Source organism: Trichosurus vulpecula, chromosome 6 (assembly GCF_011100635.1).
Source record: "Trichosurus vulpecula isolate mTriVul1 chromosome 6, mTriVul1.pri, whole genome shotgun sequence".
NCBI classification, from domain to species: Eukaryota; Metazoa; Chordata; class Mammalia; order Diprotodontia; family Phalangeridae; genus Trichosurus; species Trichosurus vulpecula.
In genome coordinates this window covers 27,473,935-27,500,238 of record NC_050578.1, presented here as the reverse complement: position 1 = coordinate 27,500,238, position 26,304 = coordinate 27,473,935, and the positions used below count along the sequence as shown (strand labels likewise).

General features: G+C 39.1%; 1 protein-coding gene across 1 annotated transcript in view; it reads right to left on the bottom strand.

Moving 5' to 3' along the window:
• The window catches only part of WWC2 (WW and C2 domain containing 2), a 253,626-nt gene that overhangs the window by 33,389 nt on the left and 193,933 nt on the right, over positions 1 to 26,304 (bottom strand). The window contains exons 15-21 of the mRNA XM_036763173.1: positions 17,807 to 17,999; positions 15,855 to 16,016; positions 13,870 to 14,021; positions 9,951 to 10,149; positions 8,143 to 8,307; positions 6,429 to 6,521; positions 499 to 741 (exon numbers count right to left, since the gene is read on the bottom strand). Coding sequence (XP_036619068.1) covers positions 499 to 741; positions 6,429 to 6,521; positions 8,143 to 8,307; positions 9,951 to 10,149; positions 13,870 to 14,021; positions 15,855 to 16,016; positions 17,807 to 17,999 — 1,207 coding nt within the window. The remainder of the gene's footprint in view (positions 1 to 498; positions 742 to 6,428; positions 6,522 to 8,142; positions 8,308 to 9,950; positions 10,150 to 13,869; positions 14,022 to 15,854; positions 16,017 to 17,806; positions 18,000 to 26,304) is intronic.

The window sequence follows — 26,304 nt, the reverse complement described above, 5'->3', positions numbered from 1 at the left end:
GTGTAAGAAGACTGGAGCAAAGAAGAAAGAAAGAGAAAAATAGCATGCTCCAATCTGAATTTAGACAATACCAGTTCTTCCTCTGGAGGTGAATAGCTTTTTTGGGGGGGAGGGGCACAACATGGCTAATATGGAACTATGTTTTCCATGACCATACATACATAAGTGATATTATATTGCTTGCATTCTCAATGAGTGGAGGAGAGACTAGAAGGAGACTTTTTTTACAAAAAAAAAGGGAGGACTAAATGGATGAATGAAATACTAAACCTTCAGACAAACTGTTGTCCAACCCTCATCTCATATTTGCATAGTTCCTATGGGTACAGAAATTCCAAATTCCAAACAAGTAACATAAATTGGCCTTTTGAAGATACTATTTTTTTAAAAAGATTCTCAAATTTTAAGGTGGGAACCTCTTTTACTTTGAAACAGATTAGACACAACTCTACCCAAACCCTTCAGAAATGAAAGACACAAAAAAGCTGTCATTGGTACCTGTTTTTCAGCTTGTTTCAAGAGTTTCTGGAACCTCTCATCCTCGAGCACAGCCGCGGAAAGAGCCTTCTCTCCCTGGGCCTTCATGTCCTCCAGCTTCTGCCGCAAATCTCGCAGGGCCTGCAGTTCATCATTTAAGCGGCTCTGCCGGGTCAAAGATGCCTGAAGGTCCAGCTCTAAGTCAAGAGATGTGCGTGGGGGGTGTTCTCGTGCTGATCTTCTATGGACTGGCGGGCAAACGGTCTGGGTGGGTTGTAAAGGGAGACAAAAACCATGAGCTGGGAAATGGTGGAACCTACATAAAATGGAATTTTTTTTTCTCAATAGGGAACACATACATTTCAAGGGATTAAATTCCTCCCCCACTCCCCCACCCCACTTTGTAGGACAAGTGCGATCGGATCAGGCAGCCATCCATTTGGCTTTTAGAAATTCATTCAATAAGCGTTTATTAAGCACCTACTATGTCATGGGCACTGTGCTAAGTGCTGGGAGTACAAAGAAAGGCAAGAGATGGTCCGTGCCCTTGAGGAATTCACAAGTCCAATGGCAATGCCAATGAAGGTGAAGTTAGACCCAGAGCAGTTTTCCAAATCCTAGGCAGGTCAAGGAAACCTTGTAGCCCCCTCCCAGATGAGCTTAAACAATGTGCATGCTCCCATTTCCCTGAATCAAGCTCCTTCAGCTCGACTTTCACCCTTGCACGCTATAAATAATACAGGTCAAAGCCTACCCATCACACCATCCTTCAGGTGATTAGCCCCAATTGTCCTTTATAGAGCTTGTTAATACATAGAAGTTTGTATATTGTTTGCCCCTTCCCCCTCATTAAAATGTGAGCTCCTGGAGAGCTGGGATTTTTTATTACAATTTTCCCTTCCACATCATGACGTCCCCATCACAGTTTTGGGAATTTTTGGGTAGTTTTCCGGAAGCTGCAGACAACATGTGAAGGCCAGCAGATGACACAGAAAAAGTATTTTTACTTAACACTGACTACATATAGCCTATGACCAAATACTTAATCCAAATTTTATAAGAAGTTACTGTAACCACTCTGCAAAAGAAAAAGAAAAAATTCAGACTTCTCTGGTGCAAAAGGAGAATCAAAAAATTTTACCTGGATTTTCTAGGGGGGCGCTGTGCCACTAACCCCATGATTTGGAAGGGATATTTTTTTTGGCATCTCCTGCTTTATTTAATGAAATTTACTGATTTATGATTGACTGTATCAATCAGGGCTTAAATCAATTGTAACCTTTTCTTGGTGCTTCAGGGTCATCACTGTAAACAACAATTATTGTATTGTTGAATAATACAATGATGTTCCCAGGAACTATTGTGTTAGAAGCTTTATCTACCCTTTACACCAAATAACCCCCTAGCTATTGTGCTCTTAGTCCTTAGACTTAATCTAAGGGCTTTTTGGTCTCTCTATGGATCTTCAATGCTTAGCACCTGCCTGGAACTTAATATATGCATTTAATAAATGCTTGTTGACTGACATTAAAAAACCCCCCACACCTAATTAAATACACCTAGCTCTGTTCTTCTGGGGGTTAAAAGGAGTAAAGGCATGGACTCTGTCCTTGAGGAGTCATGACTAACAAATGTGAACCAGAAAAGAATATGACAGACCATACAATTACTACACTGTGTTGTCTACTAATGCATGGATGTGCATAGATGAAGGTGACCGCACTGGAAACGGAGAGGAAGAGGTCATCATAGATAAATTTTAAGAAAAAAATTGACAGGATTTACAAAGACTGAATAGAGGAGAGGACAGAGTAGGAAGAAAGGCTTCTAGCTCAGATGACTATACATCATCATAGAGAGCTGTTATGGTAAAAAACAACATTCTCAAGACACAAAACTAGGAGAGGTAAACGATTCCAAAATATCTACAAACAAAGCTTCAGAGAAAATCACAGTTCGGGCACAAGTTTAATTAAAATTCCTAGAAAAGGGGAAAAAGCAGAATTGGCGAAATAGAAAAAGAGGTAAAAAAAATACAGTGAAGAGAAGAACACCTTAAAAAGCAAAACTGACCAAATGGAAAGAGGTACAAAATCTCACTGAAGAAAGCAATTCCTTAAAAATTAGAACTGGGTAAGTGGAAGCTAATGACTCCATGAGACAAGAAGAAACAATAAAACAAAGTCAAAAGCATGAAAAAAATATAGAAGAAAATGCGAAATATCAGAAAAACAACTGAAATGGAAAATGGATTGAGGAGAAATCATTTAAGAATTATTAGATTGCCTGAAAGCCATGATAAAAAAAAAGAGCCTAGACATCATATTTCAAGAAATTATCAAGGAAAACTGCCCTCATATCTTAGATCCAGAGGGTAAAATAGAAATTGAAAGAATCCACTGATCACCTCCTGAAAGAGATATCAAAATGAAAACTCCCAGGAATATTACAACCAAATTGCAGAGCTCTACAGTCAAAGAGAAAATACTTCAAGTAGCCAGAAAGATACAAATATCATGGTGCCACAGTCAGGATCACTCAAGATTTAGCGGCTTCTATGTTAAAAGACTGGAGGGTTTGGAATATGATAATCCAGAAGGTAAAGGAGCTAGGATTAACCAAGAACAACCTTCCCAGCAAAACAGTATAATCCGTCCAAAGAGAAAATGAACACTGAATAAAATAGAGGACTTTTAAGCATTTCTGATGAAAACAGCAGAGCTGATTAGAAAACCTGACATCCAAACAGAGGACTCAAGAAAAGCATAAAAAAGTAAACATGAAAGAGCAATCATAAGGGACTCAATAAAGTTTAACTGTTTACATTCCTGCATGGGAAGATGATACATGGAAGAACTCCTAAGAACTTTATATCATTAGAGCAGTTAAAAGGGAGTTTACATAAATAGAGGGCACAGGTGTTGAGTCAATTATGTTGGACTGATCTCAAAAAAACCAAAGGGCTTGAGATAGAGGGATGCTCTAGGAGAAGGGGAAAGGGAAAGGTAGAATTGCGGCAAATTTTCTCACATAAAAGAGGCATATAAGGGGGAACTTTTACAGTGAAGGGGAAAATGGAGAGTGGAGGAGAGTGGTGGGTAATGATTAAATCTCACTCTCACTGGAACTGGTTCAAAGAGGGAAGACTATATATACATCCTCAGTTGTGTATAGAAATGTAACTTATTAGGGAAATAGGAGGAGAAAGGGATAAGAGAAAGGGGGAAAGAGATGATGAAAAGGAAGACAAATGAAGGGTGGCAGTGGTTAGAAGCAAAATAGATTTTTGGCGATGGGGCGGGGGGGAGAGGAACAGAGAGAAGAAACAGAAGAAAATGAGATGTAGGAAAACACACAGTAATCGTAACTGTGAATGTGAATGGCATGAGCTCACCCATAAAACAGAGGTGGATAGCAGAATGGATTAGAAACTAGAATCCAACAACATGTTGTTTACAAGAGTCACACTTGAAACAGAAAGACACACAACAGGGTTAAATTTTAAAGGACTGGGGCTGAATCTAATATGCTTCAGCTGAAGTAAAAGAGGCAGGAGTGGCAATCATGATTTCAGACAAAGCAAAAGCTTTGTAATAGACCCAATTAAAAGAGATAATCAGGGAATCTACATTTTGCTAAAAGGTACCATAGACAATGAAGTAATGCCAAAAATTTTTACAGCAAGTTTCTCTGATAAAGTCCTCATTTCTCAAATATATATACTGAGTATAGAACTGAATCAAATCTATAAAACTAAAAGCCATTCCTTAATTGATAGATGCTCAAAGGATATGAACAGGCAGTCTTCAGAAAAAGAAATCAGAGCTATCCATAGACATATGAAGAAATGTTCTACATCACTACTGATTAGAGAAAGGCCATTTAAAACAACTCTAAGGTACCACCTCACACCTACCAGAAATGACAAATGCTGGAGGGAATGAGGGGAAAATGGGCATACTAATGAACTACTGGTGTTGTAGTGAACTAGTGCAACCATTTTGGAGAGCAATTTGGAACTATGCCCAAAGGGCTATGAAACTGTGCATATCCTTTGATCCAGCAATACCATTGCTAGGTCTGTATCCCAAAGAGATCAAAGAAAATGGAAAAAGATCTATATATATATAAAAATATTTACAGCAGCTCTTTTTATGGTGGCAAAGAACTGGAAATCAAAGTGATGCTCATCCACTGGAGAATGGCTGAACAAGTTGTAGCATACAATTGTGGTGGAGTACTACTGTACTGTACAAGGGGGGACTGTTTCAAGAAAAAAAATGTCAAGACTTATATGAACTAACGCAAAATGAGGTGAGAAGAACTGGGAGATCATTCTGCACAGTATCAGCAATCTTATAACAATGATCAACTGTGAAAGACGTGGCTACTCTGATCAATACAATGATCCAAGACAATTCCAAAGGACTCATGATGTAAAAATGCTATCTACCCCCAGAGAGAGAGCTGGTGAACTCTGAGTGCAAAATGAAATATAATTTTCTCATTTTATTTTATTTTTTTGCTTTTTTTAAAAAAATATGACTGTGGAAACATATTTTGCATGGTTTCACACTGTATAATTTATATCATACTGCTTGCCATCTCAGTGGCTGGTAGAGGGGATGGGAGGTGGGGAGAGAATTTGGAACTCAAAATTTAAAAAGAAAAGAATGCTCAAAATAAATAAATAATGAAATGGGTTGGTTTTTTTTCTTTAAAGTCAATATACTACTTGTACCCCTGTTCTTTTATAACATAGATAAAACAATTAACATAGTTATTTCTTACAAGGGAAGGTTCTATGGGGACAAGGGGACAAAGAATCATTAAAAATAACAGCAAAGAACAAAAGAATTTTTTTTTAATTTTAAGAAAAAGAAAACAGTTAAGCAAAATAAACAAGCACTATAATCACCTCCAAGCGGAGATGTAATATCCTGCATCCCTAATCCCCCTACCTTTTCCCTAGAAGGGAAGTTTTTTCCTAATCTATTCTCTGCAACCAAAACTGGTCTTTACAATTAATGAGGGTTCAGTTACCTTTCAGTTCATTTTATTGCTGTCCTTGTTTACATTTTTTTCCTGATTTTGCTTATTTCATTCTGTATTAGTTCATACATGTCTTCCTATGCTTCTACAAATTCAAGCTTGTCATTTATAAAAAATATTTATTGAGTATTTTATTTTTCTCCAATTACAAGCTTGTCATTTCTTATGGCACAATACAGAACACATTCAATATCACAGTTTGATCAGCCATTCCCCAATTGATTGGCAAACCCATGACTCTGAATTTTTTACTCTAAATGGTTGCTTTTAAAGTACTTAAAATGTACTGTGTACTTGACTATTGACTTCTTAATTTTCTATTGTTTATTAGACTTCAAGTCTTGTTTCCTTAAATCAGGGTTGGGGAACCTGTGGCCTCAAGGCCACGTGTGGCCCTCTAGGTCTTCAAGTGTGGCCCACTGACTGAATCCAAACTTCACAGAACAAATACCCTTAATAAAAGGATTTGTTTTGTAAAACTTGGACTCAGTCAGAGGGCCACACTTGAGGACCTAAAAGGCCACACATGGCCTTGAGGCCGCAGGTTCCCCACCCCTGCCCTAAATCATACAGTAAGTCCCTAGAAGGTAGGTTCTGGATTTTAGTCTCTCCTTGATCCCTGGTATGCTGCTGGGTACGGAGCATGCCCTCGACATCTATTTATTATAAATTCCAAAATGCCGGGACTGAAATTAACATGCTTACTTGTATATATCACCGTAGACATTTCTACAACTGACATGACATTTAAAGCTCTGGGTAGCCCTGGGGTGCTTATTACAGTTGCCTAAGAGGATGGAGGCATTACATCGTCAACATCTGTCACTGATCATGAACTAATTCTGACCTGACAGAAAAGAAAGGGGTGGGGGAGGGGGTGGACATAAAATGGTACATACCCTCTTGACCCTCAAGCTGCGGCGTTCTGCTGCATTTCTCACAAAGAGGGATTTTCTAGCCAATGTGGAACTGTCACTGTCACTTCGGTTTAACTGTTAAAGACACAATATAGAGAGGAAAAAAATAACCATACAGCCCAGTTTCACACACATACATGTGTGTGCACATAGAACCGAATGTAGTTCAGGTGCCATTAGAAAATCTTCCCTAAGAAAGTAATCATTTTTCCTAGAACTGCATTTTTTTTTACCCAATTCTATCTCAATCAACCTTACTGAGAGCTGGAATGGACTTTACAAGGTTATTGTTGTTTGTCCTTTGTTTTCAAAGAGGACCAGTGACATCACAGGGTGATATCTTGACTTGGGCGTGAATTGGATTTAAATGAGGCACAGCTGCACAAAGTCATCAGCCTTACTTAAGAGTCATTCCAGTTAAGTGGTGAGACAAAGTCGGGATGCCTAGCAATGACGGCCAGGGAAGCAGTGGATGACCTTGACGTCTCACCAAGCTCTAAGAGCTCCACAGTGCCGGCTTCAGCCCCCTTCGTGGCCATTGGAACAAATTGTTCTCATCTGCCCATCCACTGGGGGAAGTCTTCACATTCTTGGGGTGGACATCCCCCTTACTTCCCGACAGCTTAAGGCCCTCAACCTGGTTTAGCCCAACTACCAAGATAGCTTTACTGGGGTGTGGCCACTATCTTGGAGCCGCAGGTGAGAGCCGAGTGCCAGGGAGATACCAAAGGTCTGAAAAGGGCTTGGTAAGCCCTCACACCAGAAGTGCTAGTCCTCCTGAACATCCTATCACATCGCTGCAAAATACAACTAATTCCAGAAGAGGTAAAGCTTAGTATTACTATCAAGGGGCTCTTTTGAGCTTTAGCCTTAAACAGAATTTTGACTTCAGCAGGACTTAACAGCACAGTCCAATATACACTGCCTACGTGTAAACCGAAGTATGTATCATTGAGAGGCAACATGGCAGAGCAGACTGGTCACAAGGCTTGAGGTAAGAAAGACATGCTTTAGGTTCTTATTAGCTGGGTAAGTCACTTTATATTTATATGCCTGTTTCCTCATCTATAATAAATTAAACAAACAAAATATATAATTTTTATATTATGTATTATATATTTTATACATAATATAATGTTCTTATACTATGATATATCTTGTATAACATGTATTAATGTTCTATTACTATATTATTATAATGTAAAAAATGTAATATTTACATAAAATACTCATGTTTGTGTTATATTAAATGTATCAAATATAATTTTATATAAAATATTTTGTATTATATAAATTTATATTTCTTAAATTTATAGACACACACATTTTAAGTAGATGGTTGTGCCTATGGCCTCCAAGGTTGCTTTTAGCTCTACATGTATGGTCCTATAAATTTCTAAATACAAACCTGAATCTCAAATAGTTTATCCGTTCAACCCATAAAACCTTCTTATTAAATAATAAGTGCCTACCAATCACTGATAATAGGAAGCAACAATTAATCTCTAAGACATCTACTTTAAAAAAAACTAAGCAGAAACAGTAAAGTCATTTAAGTATTTTTTTTTAAAAATCATTTCTGGGTACTGCTTATATCCCAAATTTGGGATTTCTCAGTGCATGATCTTTTACTCTTTATGGCTACTCACTGAAATTACATTTAATAGCAACTGATTACCCTCGCTTATCACCTTACCCTACAGATGTAGTGGTTCCGCTCGCCTGGAGAAAAGGTTTGGGAGCGCACGATCATGCTGTTTCTCACAAAGGGATGCTGCCGAGCACTCAGGCTGGAACGGTCCTTAGGTCGGACGGCCATATTTTCACGAAATGCTTCCTCGGTATTTGTCTCTTTATCAACCTGATGGGAAAGGAACAACTTATTTGTTTTAAATACTAAATTAAAATATGAAGTATCTTATATATCATAAATAAGAAATGATCAAGTTGTTATAGCTCTCTCTCCATTTATATATACACATATACAAAGATGTTTTTCACATACATAAATGAGGAGAAAAAATACTGAATTCAAATATGAAGTATCTTGTATATCAGAAATAATAAAACATCAAATTATTATAGGTCTCTCTCTCCATTTATAGATATACAAAAGTGGTTTTCACATACACAAATGAAGAGAAAAAACATGTACCAGACCAAAGAAACACAAAGACTACTCTTATCTTTATCTGACAGGCCAGGGAATCTGGTAGTGGTATCAGAGAAAAACACTTCCATCATAAGCTGTTTTTTAAAATAATATTTGTTAGAAAATAACAGGGGATATACAGTATAGTGGATAGAAAGAAGCCTTAGAATTAGGAGGGCTTGGGTTCAAATTCTGCTTTTGACACATACTGGCTGTGTGACTCTGGTGAAGGCAGATAAATCTTCAGTGTCCTAGGCAACTCCTGAAAACAAGGAAGGGCAGAAGAGCAGGAGATTTAAATCGTTAAGAGTTTCCTTCCTGGGAGCTGCATACTTTGATGAAGTCACAGGTCAGGACAAAAATTAGGCTAGACAGAATAACAGCCTTTGAGAAAGCCAGGAAGCAATAAGGGGTGTGTGTGTGTGTGTGTGTGTGTGTGTGTGTGTGTGTGTGTGTGTGTGTGTGTGTATGCATGTACATATATGTATATATATACACACAAATTTACCTATCTATATCTAAAACTGTGACATTGCTTCAAATACTTTAATTCTAAAAAAAAAGTAAATTTTACTGGGTAAATTGTATGCTTTAAAAGGTCTTTCAGGAAAGAGTTTTTAAATTAAAACTTACTGTCATTTTGGGGGGAAAGAATTAAAACTAATATAATGCTTACCAGACAATAAATGTTCAAATGTTTCAATTAAACATGGAAAATACAATCAGACCTCTTTGACAATTTAATTTTTCCTTGGACTTTATTTAAGGAAAGGAAAGTCAAATTCAAATGAGGACCATCCAAGAAGGAAAGCAAAGGCTGGCTCTTCGGCTTACCTCTCCCTTTTAGGATGTGGATCTCACTATCACTTCCATTCTGCCTGTTACAGTGTTGCTGACTCTACACTGATCCATTACCTAATCAATAGGAAAGTCAACTCCCTCTGTGGGTTTCAAATGTTCAGATCTTAAATCACTGTTGCACCGATTCTATATGTGTGTGCTCCACAGAATTTAAGAAAAAATATATAATACATATTCATGGGAACTTTTATAAACAAATGCATTTATAAAAAATGAGTAGCCCTCTTTCTTTTAATTACCCTTATGCTTAGCTTTCATATATCAAACACTATCTGAGAATTAGTCTTTTGAACCAATTTATAAATTTTAAAGCCCATACGGGACATCTTACATTAAACTCATACATCATCAATGCATTTCATGATTAGATTTTGACTCATGAACACAGGATATAATTACTCCTGAAGAGACAAGCCCATGTTTGAGGTTTTTTGTTTTGTTTTTAGATTACATGGTGTTGTTCCTTTAGAGACACATCTTAAAATATTCACCAGGCTGGGCATGGCAGTAGGGAGCTGACTCCGAGGGTCTTCGGCATGGCTGGTCTCTTTCTCGCTCTCATCCTCACTCGGCCTAGGCACAACTATGCACAGCCCGGGGTCTTCTGTAAAGTCACTCCCCTCCAACAGTTTAGGTTCTGCTTCTTCCTTGGCCACGTGCTCATCTGAGGTCTCTGCTAACATTTCTAACCTGCGAGAGAAAAAGAGTCTATCCTGAACTAGCAATTCCTCTGAAGAGAACCAGAGTGCCCAGTTATCAAATGGGCAATGAACAACGAGGCCAGCTACCCTGCTTACAGGCCACCTGCATGACACGTTTCTAAATTATTTTTCAAGAAAAGTAAAAAGGGGGCAGCTAGGTGGTGCAGTGAATAGAGCACTGGCCCTGGAGTCAGGAGGACCTGAGTTCAAATCCAGCCTCAGACATTTGACACACTAGCTGTGTGACCTTGGACAAGTTACTTAACCCCAATTGCCCTGCCTTCCCCCCTCCAAAAAAAAAAAGAAACCTAAGAGAAGTAAAAAGGCTCTAAATGTGTTTGTTCTATGTTATGCTATAAAGTGCAGTAACCGGAGATCTCCAATTCATGAGACTTGGCACTATAAGCTGATGTTTCTGAAAGTACATGAAGACCCTATGCTTTCATCACTGTGGGCACCACCTTCACTGATGTAAATTATGACCCTTCCACACTAACAGTTTTTCACGAGTTGCTATGGCTGAAAAAGTCATTACTTAGCGGCCGCTAATACTCAGGAAGGACATTTAGGTGGCACAGTGGAGAGAGTGCTAGGCCTGGAGTCAGGAAGACCTGAGTTCAAATCGAGCCTCAGACACTTACAAGCTGTGTGACCCTGGGCAAGTCACTTCACCCTGTTTGCCTCAGTTTCCTCATCTGTAAAATGAGCCAGAGAAGGAAATGGCAAACCACACCGGCGTCTTTGCCAAGAAAATCCCAAATGGGTTCATGAAGAGTCAGACACGGCTTAAGTGACTCAACAAATATTCAGGAAATGAACTGTTTAGAACCCAACTTGATAAGCTAGTATCAGATAACAGAAATATAGCTTTTGTTGCTGGGTTTCCTCAAGGTCTCTTCAGCTTGGTAGGAGACATGAGAGCTTGTGCTCCATGGGCTTGGAACTAGACAGTGCACAATGAGAAGTCACCGTGAGAGCAGGCCTTCAGGGGTAGATTATGACCCACTATGAAAGAAAACTAGTCTGCAGCTGAGTCATGGTGTAGCAGATAGAGAGCTGGTCTTGCTGACAGACCCGGGGCTCAGATCCTGCCTCTGACACACATACAAATTATTTAACCTCTCATGGATCTCCAAGACTGTAAATAGCAGAGGTGGTGCCAACGTGGGCTAGTAGAGGGTGCCTGCTCAAACTGAGAGCTCTCTATGTTGATTCAACCAATCAATAAGCATTTACTAAAGCACCTACTATGTGCCAGGGATGGAGAGACGAAGAAAGGTAAAAGTGAGTGCCTGTCATTGAGGAGGTCTCAATCTACTGGGGAACTATCAATGAAATTACAAGTGTAGACCCCATCCTTATTATATTGTCACACACACACACACACACACACCCTGGAACCTCCCTTATAACAGGACAGCCCCATCTTGAACTCTTTTAAAAAAGGGTTTACCTACTCAAAACATCAGAACGGAATTATTGTTAGCTGGTCTCTCACCTTTAACAAAGTCCTGGGCATGGCCAGTGGTGTCAAACTGAAATAGAAATGGATCCCTGTGGGCTGCATCGTGACTTAGAAAACCACTAATTGACATTATCTATGTTGTACTGTATTTTTATTTATTTTGATAAACATTTCCCTGGGAAGCTGCAGTTCATGCTGCCAATTTTGGCATAGACTACCTTAAAAGGAACCTTATACTACATTTGTAATTTCTATTTGTAAGAGGGTACTATCAAGTGGTAGGAGGCAGCTAGATGGCTCAGCAGATAGAGCACTGGGCCTGGTCAGGAAGACTCCTAGCAATGTGACCCTGGGCAAGTCACTTTACCTCTATTTGCCTTAATCCACTGGAGAAGGAAATGGTAAATCACTCCAGTATCTTTGCCAAGAAAACCCTATGGACAGTATGGTCCATCACAAAGAGTCACACATGACTGAACACCAACAACAACGATGACCAAAGGGAATACCATAGTTAGCTCTTCTGAGCTACTGCCAGTTCTGCTGAATGTCTTGCGTTAGCAGACACCAGATGCTGATCACTAAAACCTTGTACCTCAATTTTCATGTGAGACTTTCCACATATAGCTGATCTAGTCGGCAGAAACTTCCTGTTTTAACAAGGGTTAATTCTTGACCATAAACATAAGATAAGCAGAAATTGGCAATGAATAACCATGCATTATTTGCTGTACACTATACATGTATTCCTGGGAAGTTGTGTGTACATCAAATTTTATTTTGATACACGTATATGTGATTACATTACATTTGCTATGAAAGCCCTTCTATAATGTCGCTTCACTGTAACATGCACAGTGACCTAACTTATCTATTCTGTAGATCTAGGTTTTGACAGAAAGAATAATAAAATGGAACCGAGAGCACTGTGTGATTATAATAACTAAGCTTGGACAAGATGCTCCTCCTTCCTTTCGTTGCAGAGGTGGATTACTGGCATGGTACAGGTGGATGTCTTGGCGGGTTTTGCTAAATAAAATCTTTGTTGCAAGTGTTGTTGTGTTTATCCTTCATTCTCAAAGAGGACCACAAATCAGGGAAATGATGACATGACTTGCGCTTGACTTTAATTTGAGTGAGGAAGGTCTGTGCAAAGTCGCCAGCCTCACTTTCTCCTCCAGAGCCATCTGGGTCCAGTGGCCAGATATAGATCAGGATGATTGCAGATGGCCCAGGATGCAAAGGCTAAGGCCTTTTCAGGTTCTCACTTTGAGCGAGGTGATGCCCATTCAGTGGATATGCCTCTTTAAGAAATGAGTCAAGGGATGTTGTGAGGAACAGTGAGGAGGGATGTGTGATGCAAGTGTAAGTGTGTGTGTGTGTGTGTGTGTGTGAATATGTTCTGAAATGAGTATGATGTAAAATCAAAAGGCACCCAAAAAAACCCTGGATTTTACTCTCTCTCTCATGCTTCCTGGTTTATTGTACTGTAACTCTTATCTATACTACAACTGGCAACACACTGTTGGTTGTACCTATTGAGGTCAGCTAGGTGACACAATAGACAGAGTACTAGGCCTGAAGTCAGGAAAACCATCTTCCTGAGTTCAGATCTGGCCTCAGACACTTACTGTGTGACCCTGGGCAAATCATTGAACCCTGTTTGCCTCAGTTTCCTCATCTGTCAAATGAGCTGGAGAAAGAAATGGCAAAGCACTCCAATATCTTCACCAAGAAAATCCCAAATGGGGTCAGAAAGAGTCAGAAGTGGCTAAAAATGACTGGACACTTATCATGTGTCTGCAGCTATACCGGTTCCCTCTAATCATCTTGCCCATGTAAAAAGGTAGTGAGATACACACCCAAAGATGAAAATGGGGGAGGGTTAGACAATAATAGTTTTTGTTTTTTGAATTAATTTGTCAGTGTAGAAATGGCCTTTTTTGTACTCTTGGTAAGAGCAAGATTTCCTATAACCTAGGATGACCTAACTCTCAAAATGGTTATTTAGGGTTCATTAAGGATAATAAAGAGAAGTGCTCTACAGCCAGCAGCAGATGGTACAAAGGCTAGAAAAGAGAATTATCTTGCTAATTTGTCTTCTGCCTGACCACAAAAAGCCCACAAAACCCCAAAGAGCCTCCGCTTCATAAGAGCTATCCCTCCTGTACACCATTCCCTACTCACCCTTAACCCACACACTTCCTGAACTAACAAAATTGGAAAAGGAAATAACTGCCGTACCAATATTCATCAAGACTCCTTGATTCTTTCTGGTGGCCCAGTTCTTCTTCCTCCTCTTCCTCTTCTTCCTCTTCCTCCGCCTCTATCAACACGTCCTGCTCTACAGACTGTAGCTCAGCTGATGTTCTTTCCAGCAAAGCAGACACAGCGTGCTGATGGGTGGAGAGGAGAATATCACAGCCTGCGATCAGCACCACGGATAGCAGTTCACATTAAACACCCAAGCAGGTTATATAGATCACCTCCTTTGATTTTCTACTCTGTTACGGGTGTCTATTGGCCCCAATTTTTAATTGTTTTTATGGATTAGGAAAATGAAGCTCAGGTAGGTCAGGTCTTTCCAGGGTCACACAGCTAGTTAGTTTGGGGGGCTAGGCCTTTCTGATTCCAAGTCTACTTCTCCATATGTTAAACTACAATGCCCCAGCTGCAAAATGCTACAGAACATGGAAATTTTATACAGGATGACCCAAAAGTCTTAGTACGATTTTAGGCTTTAATAGCTTAAAACTATGCTATGACTTTTGGGGCACCCCATATGTAGCAGGACCAGTCTCTAGGCTTTCTGACGGTTTTATTTTCCATATAGTGTCTTAACACAATGCTAGGCACACCGTAGGCACCCGCTAATTATCTGTTGATCAGCTTCAACTCCTCTTTAATAGACCATGCAACTGGGAACTTGTGCCCATTCCTCATGCTCACAAATTCCAAGTTAGGGATGATACTTTTATGATATGCCTATAGGGAAACGTCTTATGAGGCAATTAACATGTTCATGAAAAACTCCACATATTGTAAGTACCATCTCATCATATTGAATTTTCTTACAACTGAATAAAAAATTCAGTCCATTCTCCACACTGTTGCCAAAGTAATTTTTCTTAAGTGCAGATCTGATCACATCACAGTAGCTTTCTAATGCCTCCACAATCAAACATAAACTCTTCGATTTAGCTTTTAAAGCCCCCTTCACAATCTCCTCAAACCTGTGCTTTCAGCCTTATCGAACATTATGACTCTACCTCCCTCACTCTGTAATCCAGCCAAATCGGTCTTCTCTCTGTCCCTTGTGCCTGATGTTATATGAGCTCCCTCTTAAATTACATGGAATTTATTTGTATTTATTCTCTTTATTTTACTTATTTATTCTCTATTTATTTTATACACATTTATATAAATCCTTCTTTCCCTAGTAAGAATTTAAGTTCCTTGTGAAGACAAACCATTTAATTTATTGTATTTTTATCTTTAGTAGCTAGCACAGTACCTGGCACGTAGTCAGTGCATAACAACAAAAATTTCTGAACTTTTGGGAAAATAACTAGAAGTTTTAGGCTGCATGGGAGGAAAAAGCATAAGCAGGTAGTAAAAACACTTTCTAATCTAAAACATGGGGGTGCAAACACATAAAATTAACATCTAAAGTACAAATTAATAACAATAACTACCGTTTGTATAACATTTTAAGGTGTGCAAAGCACTTTCTAAGAATTCCAATAGCACCGGGAGGTAGGTACTATTATTAGCCCCACAGGCAAAGAAACTGAGGCAGACTGAGGTTAAGTGACTTGCCCAGGGTCACAGAGCCAATAATTAATTTACCCTTAGACAAATTAATTGCATGACCTACACCTACACGGGTTCAAGTCTTCCTCTTTGCTCAGTTCAGGTCTATGATAGAATGAAGAGAGGTTAAGTGGTTAATCTGCCTTTAGGCAAATTAAGCCAAAACATTAGTACTCAGGCATTTGAAAACCATGAATTATGCAGCAGAATTTGATTTGATGGCCAGATATCAAGCAGAGAAAACTGATCTCCTTTTATACAAACTACTTGAAATAATGCTGGAAAAATGGCCTCTTAAAGGGGAAAAGGGTGTGAGGAGGGGATGGGGAGGGAAGACAGCATTTGATGGAAAATATCCTTTTACAGCTGAATTACATTTCACTGAATTTTAATGACACTTCCCATCTTTGGCTCACCAGGTCTAAGGGGCCCAGTGAAGGCTGGCTCTGGTGAAACCCGACTTCTTCACCTTCTTCATTTTCTCTGTATGGAATCTCCTTGCAAGGTAGCAAGTTATACCACAAAGTGAAAAATTCATCTGCAGTGGGAAAATCTGCTAGGCTGATCTGAGTTCCGGCCTATGAGAAATGAGGGGAAAACAACACAAGAAAGGAAAGAAGGCTTTTAAAAGTAGTCTTGGCCCTTCCCCATTCCACAACCTAGCCCCCTACTAGAGGTAATCGTTCTGTTTGCTTTGGATTAAAAAACGTCTACCTACATAGCTTGCTTTTGTGAGTTTTGCATACACAGTGGTATTTTGTTTTCATTTTCAAATATTTTTTCATTTTGTTTTCATTTGTTTTCATTTTCAAATATTAAATGTTTAAACTAGTCCTGGGATCATTTTGTGAGATAATATTTTGCCCACCCACAAAATTTGACTTTGTTACAATGAATTTCAAAAAATAAATCAATGAACACAAATGAAAATATTTATACAATGTGCCAGACCAATAAGTCGAGAGTCATATATGAAAAGGATAGCTGAAAAAATATCTGACTCTTCAATGGGAAAAATTAAATGGATGAGAAGTTGGATTATCAGGGCAAAAAAATTAAAGTCTTTTGTGTTACACTGATCACAAAAGGGTTTACTAAGTTGAGCCTAAGTGAAATGGGCCAATTCACGTTTGCACAGCTCATAATTAGTAAATTAATGGAGAAAGCTGGCTTCCAAGCCCGGAGACCCGAATTCAAATTCTGCTTCTGAAGTATATGGGCTGTGTGGCCCTGTATGACCATTTAACCTCTCACTGCTCTAGGCACCATCAAAGATTCTAAGCTGCAGAGAGGATGCCAAACAGCATTGGTAGAAGGCTTTTTTTCATCTAGGAATTCCCAATATTAATAAAATCACAAGTTCACTTCCTGACCCTCTCCTATGCTGTGCTTTAGGTTGTTTTTGGTTCTAGACTTTACTCTGCACAATTCAATTTTTTGGAGGAAATTAAAAAAATTTCTTCCTATTTTTAGTACTTGTTGATATAATGCTGGAATTATAGCAGTCACTTGTGACTGCTCTTAAAATTCATGTCTCACTTTAAGAAATCAGCCTTTTTGGGACTTTGGGTTATCGTGCATACAAATCTACATGTAGTTTTTGTGCATATATACCCATGTACTAACTTTCTGAAATGACCTTCACACAGATAGATTAGAACAAGCTCTGAAAATCTCTAAAAGAGTGGTTCTTAACTGGGGGTCCATTGATACCCAAGAGATCCATGGGCAAATTTAAGGAGACCCAAGGAATATGGGGGGGGAATCATGTCTTTATTTTCATTAACTTTTGGTTTCTTTTGTAATCCCCCTATATATTTTGTTGTATGCATTTATAAATGTTATTCTGATTAAGGGGTCCAAAGCCCTCAGCAAATACCAAAGGGGTCCATGAAACAAAAAAGGTTAAGAACGCTTGGTCTGATATTACTGGGAAAGGAAGCTGCTTGCAATTTCTAATATTTAGGATCTCATTTTACTTACCCTTTTGACACTTCATTATGAGTGAGAGTTTCTTGTAGAGATACACAATTTTCATGTATCTACAAGAAACAGAGATAAAATTCTTTTTATGGTCAAAGGGTAGAATCAAAAAGTAGTTTCCATGGAAAACCAGAGAGCTCCTAACCATGGAGTTAATAACTAAAGTCTAAGCATCTGCTCTAGGGTCAGAGGAACTGGGACCATCAGCATGAAGGGGGCAAGGTGCTCTAAGGAGCATCCTGACGCCCTGGTTGCAGAATTCTAGGGCCCTGATGACCCGTAGAAGTGTAATTATGCAACATTCCAGGAAGGGGCAGGAAGAAATGTTATTTGATGGTGGTGATGGTGATGATGATGATGATGATGATGTTGACGACAAGCATACCAGGCATTCTTCCCGTGGGTCTCTGCTCACAGAACAGGCATCCACCCTTAAGGTCTTCTGTTGCAGTGCTGCCGGGGAAATGGTCACTCTGAATATTTCATTAAACAAAATGAATTCTTCAGCAGGATGGACTTTTGTGCGAAAGAGACAGCTGATGTCTGCTGAGGGGGGAAGTACTGTAATCCTAAAATACCTTCAAAGAACAAAACCACAACATTTTGAGAAGGTGCTCAAACCTCCACAACGTCACCGCTAGCATTTAAAATTATCCCCAAAACAGTGAAAGACACAGACGAAACTTAAGAATTATGGATCAATGTCAGGGGGCAGGGAGAGGAAGCTTTGCTTTTGTAACTGATTTCATGCTCAGCTGCAGAGGCTCTATGCTCAGTAACACCCATGCTGGCTGCTCCAGTGAAAGTCAGTCATCTACCATTGTGGGAAGCCGACCACAGAAAAATGCATGCCAGGGAATTGAGGAGGCAGAAATTCAGTGGGGCAGATAAATTTAACTTCCCACCTGTCCCTTGCACAGCCAATTTCCAAATAGTTATTCCTGTGCCTTGGGAAGGTTAATGACAGATGAGGTAGGTAGTGTTGACTGTATCCAAATGAATCCTCACCCTGAGTATTTAATGAGAGATGCCGAAGATCATGTTCCAGAGAATAGATTACATTATCCTACTGGAAGCAACAAGGGCTAAAGAAGCCAAAAGATCATTTGGAAGCAGGTGGTTAGAAAATCTGAACAAGAGTTAAACACACAAAAACATCATGGCTGGGCATCTCAAAAGTATTATATAAATAGAACAAATTATTAAAGAAGTGGCTTTCACAGCTTGTAACTTGCAGAGAGAGAATGAAAGCACATTATTGACTGGGGTTTAAAGTTGAACCCCCAAAACATAGACCTACACTGAGCAAGGAGAAAGGCTTGAACCTATGGGAGAGAGAATGCAATTCTTAAAAAGAGGATGAGATTAGGCAGTAGGAGAGGGCCTACACCTGTGGTGTCAAACTGGAATAGAAATAGGTCCCTATTCCTTGCATACTGACTTAGAAAAACACAAATTAACCTTATCTATGCATTTCTGGAGGCAGCTAGGTGGCTCAGTGCATAGAGTGCTGGGCCTGGAGTTCAAATCCAGACTCACTCACTAACTGTATGGCCTTGGGCAAGTCACTTAACCTCAGTTTGCCTTAATCTACTGGAGAAGGAAATGGCAAACCGCTCCAGTATCTTTGCCAAGAAAACTCCACACAGGGTCATGAAGAGTAGGATGTGACTAAACAACAGAACAAAAACATCAAAATTGAATTTTTATTTATTTTGTTAAACACTTCCCAATTACATTTTAACGTGGTCCAGGCCAAACTTGGACGTTTTACTGGCCTCCCTGAGTTTGATACCTCTGGCCTATACCATGTACCCTTTCTCCTTGGACCACTGGTTTTCAAATCATCAAAATGGGTGGAAGAAGTCAGGAAGGAAACTGCTAAAAATACCAGCTACCCACTGGCCTAGCTCATCTCCTTTATTGGTCAACAGGTGATTTTCTCTGTGAGATGTGCGAATTCAATCTCAGAACTTAGAAATCACCTTCTATTATTCTTGCCTTTTATACCGACATCAATAATATAATTTCTGCAGCTACAACTCAGTAGGCATCATCACTGGCAAAAGAACCACCATGGGCTACAATTCTATCTCCCAGGGGACAGAGTTTTAGCAGTTCCCAATTTTAGAAATATTTCCCCCTTACTAAGAAATGAAAAGGAGCTTGAAGTGCAAATTAGGAAGTTTTTTATTTCTTGTACTTGTTTTGACACGATGGGCTGAACCTACCTTAAGAGGCTACAAGATAAAAATAGCAAATTAGAAGCAATATGATTTAAATAGCCATGTGCCAAGGCTGCAGAATAAATAAGGGGCAGGAACCAGGGCTACTGTCACCTTTCCCCACCTTTTCAGCTATTAAGGGTCTTCCCAAGACCTGGGATAAGTAAGCATTTTAATAGAACCACGGGCATCAGAAAGGAGAGGGGCCACTTCCTGCCAGCCAACTGAAGGGTATGAGCTGCTTATTTTATTCAACTTTTCTTCTTTTTTCTCTTTAATTTCAAGGGGGAAAAAAGCTATTTTAAAAGATTTCTCTTATTAACCTCTACTTCTGAGGGGTAGCACTATTTCTCACACTATTGCTTGTGGCTCTTTTGACATTGCTTTTAAAATGGGTACAAGACACTTGACAGCACGGCAAAGTTCTGGGGACTAACCGGAATGTTATTATAAACAATTATGGAGGACAGAGGAAAACAATTATACACACATACATATGCATACACACAGCCATCAAAAAAATGTAATGCTGGCTTTATATTATTCATAGTATCTATGTATAGTATCTATACATTATCTCGATTATCCTAAAAGGACAACATCCTTACAAATAGATAAAATATATTTTATTGATACCTTTTGCTTTTCCCATCACAGTCATTTTCTAATATACTATCCCCACTGAACCCTCTTTTTTACAAAGAGAAACAATTAAGCAAAACTAACCAAACAAGTGATTATATTGACAACATGTGTAACACTCTGTCCTTGTGGTCTCCTGTCCATTGCTGAGAGGAGGGAAATGTATTTTGTAGGCACATAAGATCATTGCATCATAGATTTAGAGTTGGAAGAGGTCTTAAAAGCAATCAGCTCCACCCCCATTTTGTAGGAATGGAAACTGAGGAAACTCAGGAAACTGAGGCCCAAAGAGATTAAGTGACTTGCCCAGGGTCATAATTATTAACTGTCTGAGGTAGTATTTGAACCCAGATCATCCTCCGCTCTCAAGGAAAGAGTGCTTATTGCAACAAATATACCTTTTTGTGCTATGAACTTCTTGTTGCAGAAAAAGGTGGCGGCTGGTTTGGCATTAATAATGGTGGGAGTAGAAGAATTTGAATTTATAGTATTTTTTTTAAGGGCCTGCTTTCTGATCTCCTCAGGGCTGGCTAAACAACGATGTAGCCTCATTCTTTTATTGTTATTTTCTGTCAGGTCTTCTCGTTGGTTGTCATTTTTTACCAGCTTGATTCTCTCTAGTCTGGTTTTCCTCTTCGATAGTCTACTAAAACCATTCACAAAATGTCCCCAGTGATCTCTTTGATTGCATGTATCATGGAGGTCAAGACCACAGGCTTTTATGTAACCAATCTTGCCTCACATTTCTATTGGCTTTAGGGCTATTCCCCATTCCCTACTTCCTTAAAAGCCCCTCTAATCTAACCTTCTTGTTCCGTGATCATTTTTCCTTTTCTCATTTTTTTTGATTAAAAAAAATGCCCTCAACAGTGAGAGTCCTCACTCAAGGCTTTATCTTACTTGGGTTCTCTATGCTTATTTTTTAAGAGAAAAATCAGAAATTCTTCCTGGGACTCACTTGTTTCCTTTGGCATTTTTAAATACTAGCACACAGATACCTCCCTAAGAAAAACCACCTAATTTTTCCCTCTCCTAAATCCAGTTTTTCATCTGTGATCAACTCTTAGGACATTCTGCCACTATCTCAAGTTCTAGACCTGATGTTGAAAGAACCTCACATGTTATTCTCAAGATTTCCTTCAGCTGAACACCCTGCCCATCCCCCAACCAGCTGTCAAAATGATCTTCCTAAAACATAAATCTGACCATGTCATTCCCTTGGGCAGCTAGGTGTCACAGTGGATAGTGCTGGGAGTCAGGAAGATCCGAGTTCAAATTTGAACATAGGCACTTTCTAACGGTGTGACCCTGGGCGAGTCACTCAACCACTGTATTCCTCAGTTTCCCCAACTTGCAGAGTGGTTTGTGAGGATGAAATGAGACATTTGTAAAGTGCTTAGCCCAGTGTCTGGCACATAGTAGGTACCATATAGATGCTTATTTCCTTCCTGGCCTATTCAATACACTCTGGTGGCTCTCTGCTATCTTCAGGATCAAATATAATATCCTCTGTAATATTTAAGGTGCCTCATAACAGGGCCCCTGCCCTTCTAGTTGTCTTCTTCCTTATTCCCACGTACACTGTAATCTGGTAACAATGGTGCCATGATGCTCCTCCTCCCATGGGACCCTTTATCACCCAACTTCAGGCATTTTCTCTGGCTATTCTCCATGCTGGGAATGTTCTTCCTCCTCATCTTCTGGCTTCCTTCAGGTCTTAGTTAAAATCACACCTTTTCCAGGAAGCTGCTCCTGATCCCTCTGAATAATAGTACCTGCCCCCTACTGGGCAGCTAGGTGGTACAATGCATAGAGTGCAGGGTCTGGAGTCAGGAAGACTCATCTTCCTGAGTTCAAATCTAGCTTCAGACACTTACTAGGTGTGTGACCCTGGGCAAGTTACTTTACCATGTTTGCCTGAGTTTCCTCATCTGTAAAAGGAGCTGGAGAAGGAAATGGTAAACCACTCCAGTACCTTTGCCAAGAAAACCCCAAATGGGATCATGAAAAGTCAGAGACACAACTGAAATGACTGGATAACAATAAATCTATTGGATTATCTCCAATTTATTCTGTATTTAGCTTGCTTGTATACAGTTGTCTGCACATTGTCTTCCCCATTAGCCTACGTGCTCCTTGAGAGCGGGGGCTGTTTTTCACCTGTCTTTGTAATCCCAATGCTTAGCATAGTGCCTGGTACACAGTAGGTGTTTGATGCTTGCTGACTGTCCCCAAGGAAGTCACACCTAGCTCCTTGGGCACAGTCTTAAGAAGAATCATATTCCTGCAGCAGCTAGGTGGTGCAGTGGATAGAGCACCAGCCCTGGAGTCAGGAGGACCTGAGTTCAAATCTAGCTTCAGACACTGGACATACTTACTAGCTGTGTGACCCTGGGCAAGTCACTTAACCCCGACTGCCTTGCCCCACCCCCCAAAGAATCATATTCCATAGCTACTTCATATTGCCCAATCAGATTCCCACAGCATTCAACAACTTATTAAAAACCACTATTAATTCTTTGTATATGTCACTAAAATTTGGCCTTGGGCAAAATTCCTCTGGCATCAATAAAATAGCTTTTCACTTAAGGTACTGGTCTGATACAGGCATAAGAACATAGGGAATGAATAGAAAGGGGTGGATGGTGCTGAGGATCTCTAAAACAAATTTCCTCCAGGACCAAAAGAGTTCTTAGGTGACAAGACAGTGGAATAGTAGGCTAATGTTCTGCTGGATATCAAAGTGAAATAGTTCAAAATAAAGGAGATAAAAGGTGATCAAAAGTCAGTTGATGTAAATGAATATTCTTCACGATGAAGCTTATCAGTCCTGCCAGAGATAAGCAATATTTACACTGATGCCTGAAACCCAGAAGTGGCCTTTTCATGGGAATGGCTCAGAAAAATCACATTAATTTGCCTAAAAATAACAATATCAAGGCACTAATTACTTTAAATCTATTTGGCACACTGCCCAGGATCAAGAATAAAGAAATTTTGGGTGAATAAGCAAAGGAATATTTTAATTTTTCATTAAAGAATGAGTTTGCTTCACTCCAGGGAACAGCATAAACTGAAAATCTGAATTCTCTTCCCTAAGAACAATGGCTCAGGTTTTGATACTCTTCACTTTCCCAATTCTCCCTCAGTTGGAGGGTGAAGCACTAAAATCTTCCCAAAGCCTTCCTTCACAGAGAGCTCCAAACCTTCCCGTTAATTCCATTTTCCATGAGCTGCTTGCTTGGATTTGACTCCAGGGAACAACAAGCCCCATACCATGTAATCTTTGGTGCCACCTCCCACTCCACTTTTCAGCTTCCTTTTGTGTGTTATCTTCCTCCAATACATTGTTAGCTCCTTGAGGGCAGGGACCATCATTTTTTTCTCATCTGTATCCCCAATCCCCAGAGTACATAGTAGGTGCATAATAAATGTTTATTGAATTGAATGGAGGTGAATTAGGATTACACATACAACATCGATAATAAAAATGATATTTAACAATAACCACAACACAACTACAATATCTTTTTATCCCTTTTGTATCGTTTGCACAATGCCTGGCACATAGCTGGTATTTAAATGACTGCTTGATGAACTGTGTTCACATATAGAGAGTTTTAAGGTTTGAAAAGCACTTTCCAAACCCACAATGCTGTAAGATTGGTGGTATAACTTTCACAGGGGGTAGAGTTGTATAACCTGCCCATGGTTACACAAGTAGTATTTGAGGTAGGATCAAACACAGGGAACCTAACTCCAAGTTCATCATTTCTACTAGGCTACCCCTGAGAATAAAATACAGGAGTCCTCTAAAAAAAACCCTTTAAAGTTTTTGAAAAAAAAATTATATCCTTTGTTTTCATACTATTTAATTTTGCTGCTATATTTTTCCCCACATCTCCTGCCAGAGAGCCACCCCATAGAAAAAAAAACAATTTTTCAATAGTGTTCCGGAAAGAAGGTTCTATCAATTAAAAACTTTAAATAAAATCCTACCCAGAAGACTGGCATAATTCATCTAAGAAATCATTCATGATGGCCTACTTGGATTTATGCCAGCAATGTAAGGATGGAACATCAGAAAAACAATCCACATAATTGATCACATTAAAAAGAAAAATGTCCCAAACCACATCATTATCACAATAGAGCCAGAAAAAAAAAACCTTTGACAACAATCACTAAAATATAAACAAGGTGGCCATATTTTTAAATGTCATAAAAGACATGTACTTGAAACCGAAAGCAGGCATCATATATGATGGAGATACACGAAGAGTTTTACCAATAAATACAGGAGTAAAAAGTACAGCTTTTCACACTATTATCTGATAAGGTTGTAGAAATGTTAGCGCATCTAGTTGGTGCAGTAGCTAAGAACGTTGGCCCTGTAGTTAGGAGGACCTGAGTTCAAATCTGGCCTCATACACTTATTAGGCTTTGTGATTCTAGGCTTAGAATCTTAACTCTGTTTGCCTCAGTTTCCTCATCTATAAAATGAGCCAGAGAAGGAAATGGCAGTATCTTTGTCAAGAAAACCCCAAATGGGGTCACAAGAGTCAAACACAATGGGAAACAACTGAACAAAATAGAAATGCTAGCAATAAAACAAAAGAAAGAAATGAAAAGGTAAAGAGGAGATAAAGCTATCCCTTTTTGCTGATGAAATGAAGGTATGCTTAGAAAATCCTGAAGAATCAGCAAAGAGACTAACAGAGGCAATTACTAACTTTGGTAAAGTTAAAGGCTACAAAATAAATCCTCCAAAATCAATAGCACTTCTATACAATAACAAAATCCACGAAGCAATAATAGGGAAATCCCATTCAAAATACAAAAAAAAAATTTTGGTGTCAATCTGCTGGGTAGATTAAATTACAAAGTGTTTCTTAAAGAACTACTGAATGGCTTAGTTGGACGATATTCAGTGGTCATGGCTGGGCCATGCCTGCATAATTAAAATGACAGCATTACCGAAGTTAATTTATAATTTTAATACTATCCCAATGAAACTATCAAAAGGCTACTTTACAGAACTTGATAAAATAGTAAGAAAATTAATTTGGAGGAACAAAAGATCTGGGATATTAAGGGAAACACAAAAAAGCTAGAAGATTGCAAAATTCTTCTGGAAAGCAATTTGGAGCGGTATAAATAAAATGTCCATACTCTTTGACCTGCAGATCGTACTGCTAGGCATATATCTCAGAAAGGCCTCAAATATATCAAAATAATTATAGAAGCCTTTTTTCATTGCAGTAAAGAATTGACAACAAATCTGATGCCCTATAATGTGGGACACAAATGTAATGGAATATTACTGTGCTGTAAGAAATAAATAGGATGAATTCAGAGAAGCATAGGAAGACTTAGATGAACTGATGCAAAGTGAAGTAAGCAGAGGTAGGAAAACACTATATATAACTACAATGTAAATGGCAAGAACAACTACCACAAAACAAATGAAAATGAATGTTGCAATGTGACAGAAGGCACACTTGGCTCCAAAAAAGAGACGTGAAAAGACAATCTCCTTTCTCCTTTACAGAAGTGAGGGCCAGGCAGGGGGGTAGGGGAGGTGGGGGGAAAGGGTCCACAGGTATGGAATTCTACATATGTGGTCAGATTTTTTTCAATGCATTAAGTTTTGTTGTCTTTTTCTCTTAAAAAAATTCTTTATAGTATGGAATCTGGGATGGGGAGGGATGGGATAGAAGGGAAAATCTGCATGATGTAAAAAGAGTTACTGATAAAACTTTTTTAAAAAGGCACTAGAAATGTCTTCTATTTCTATATACTTTGGAGTTGAGCTGAAACAGCTGACCTTATTATTTCTTTAGCACTGCTTCATTTTGCTAAATTGTTCTCCTCTAACATAATAACCTCTAGGGTTAAACACACACAATTAAAATGCATTAACCTCCGTCTCAGGACAATTTTAAGCTCCTTAAGTTATGTGCAAACTCTTACATTCTCAGTGGCTACTCTTTCTGTCTCCTGATAGTGAAATGTG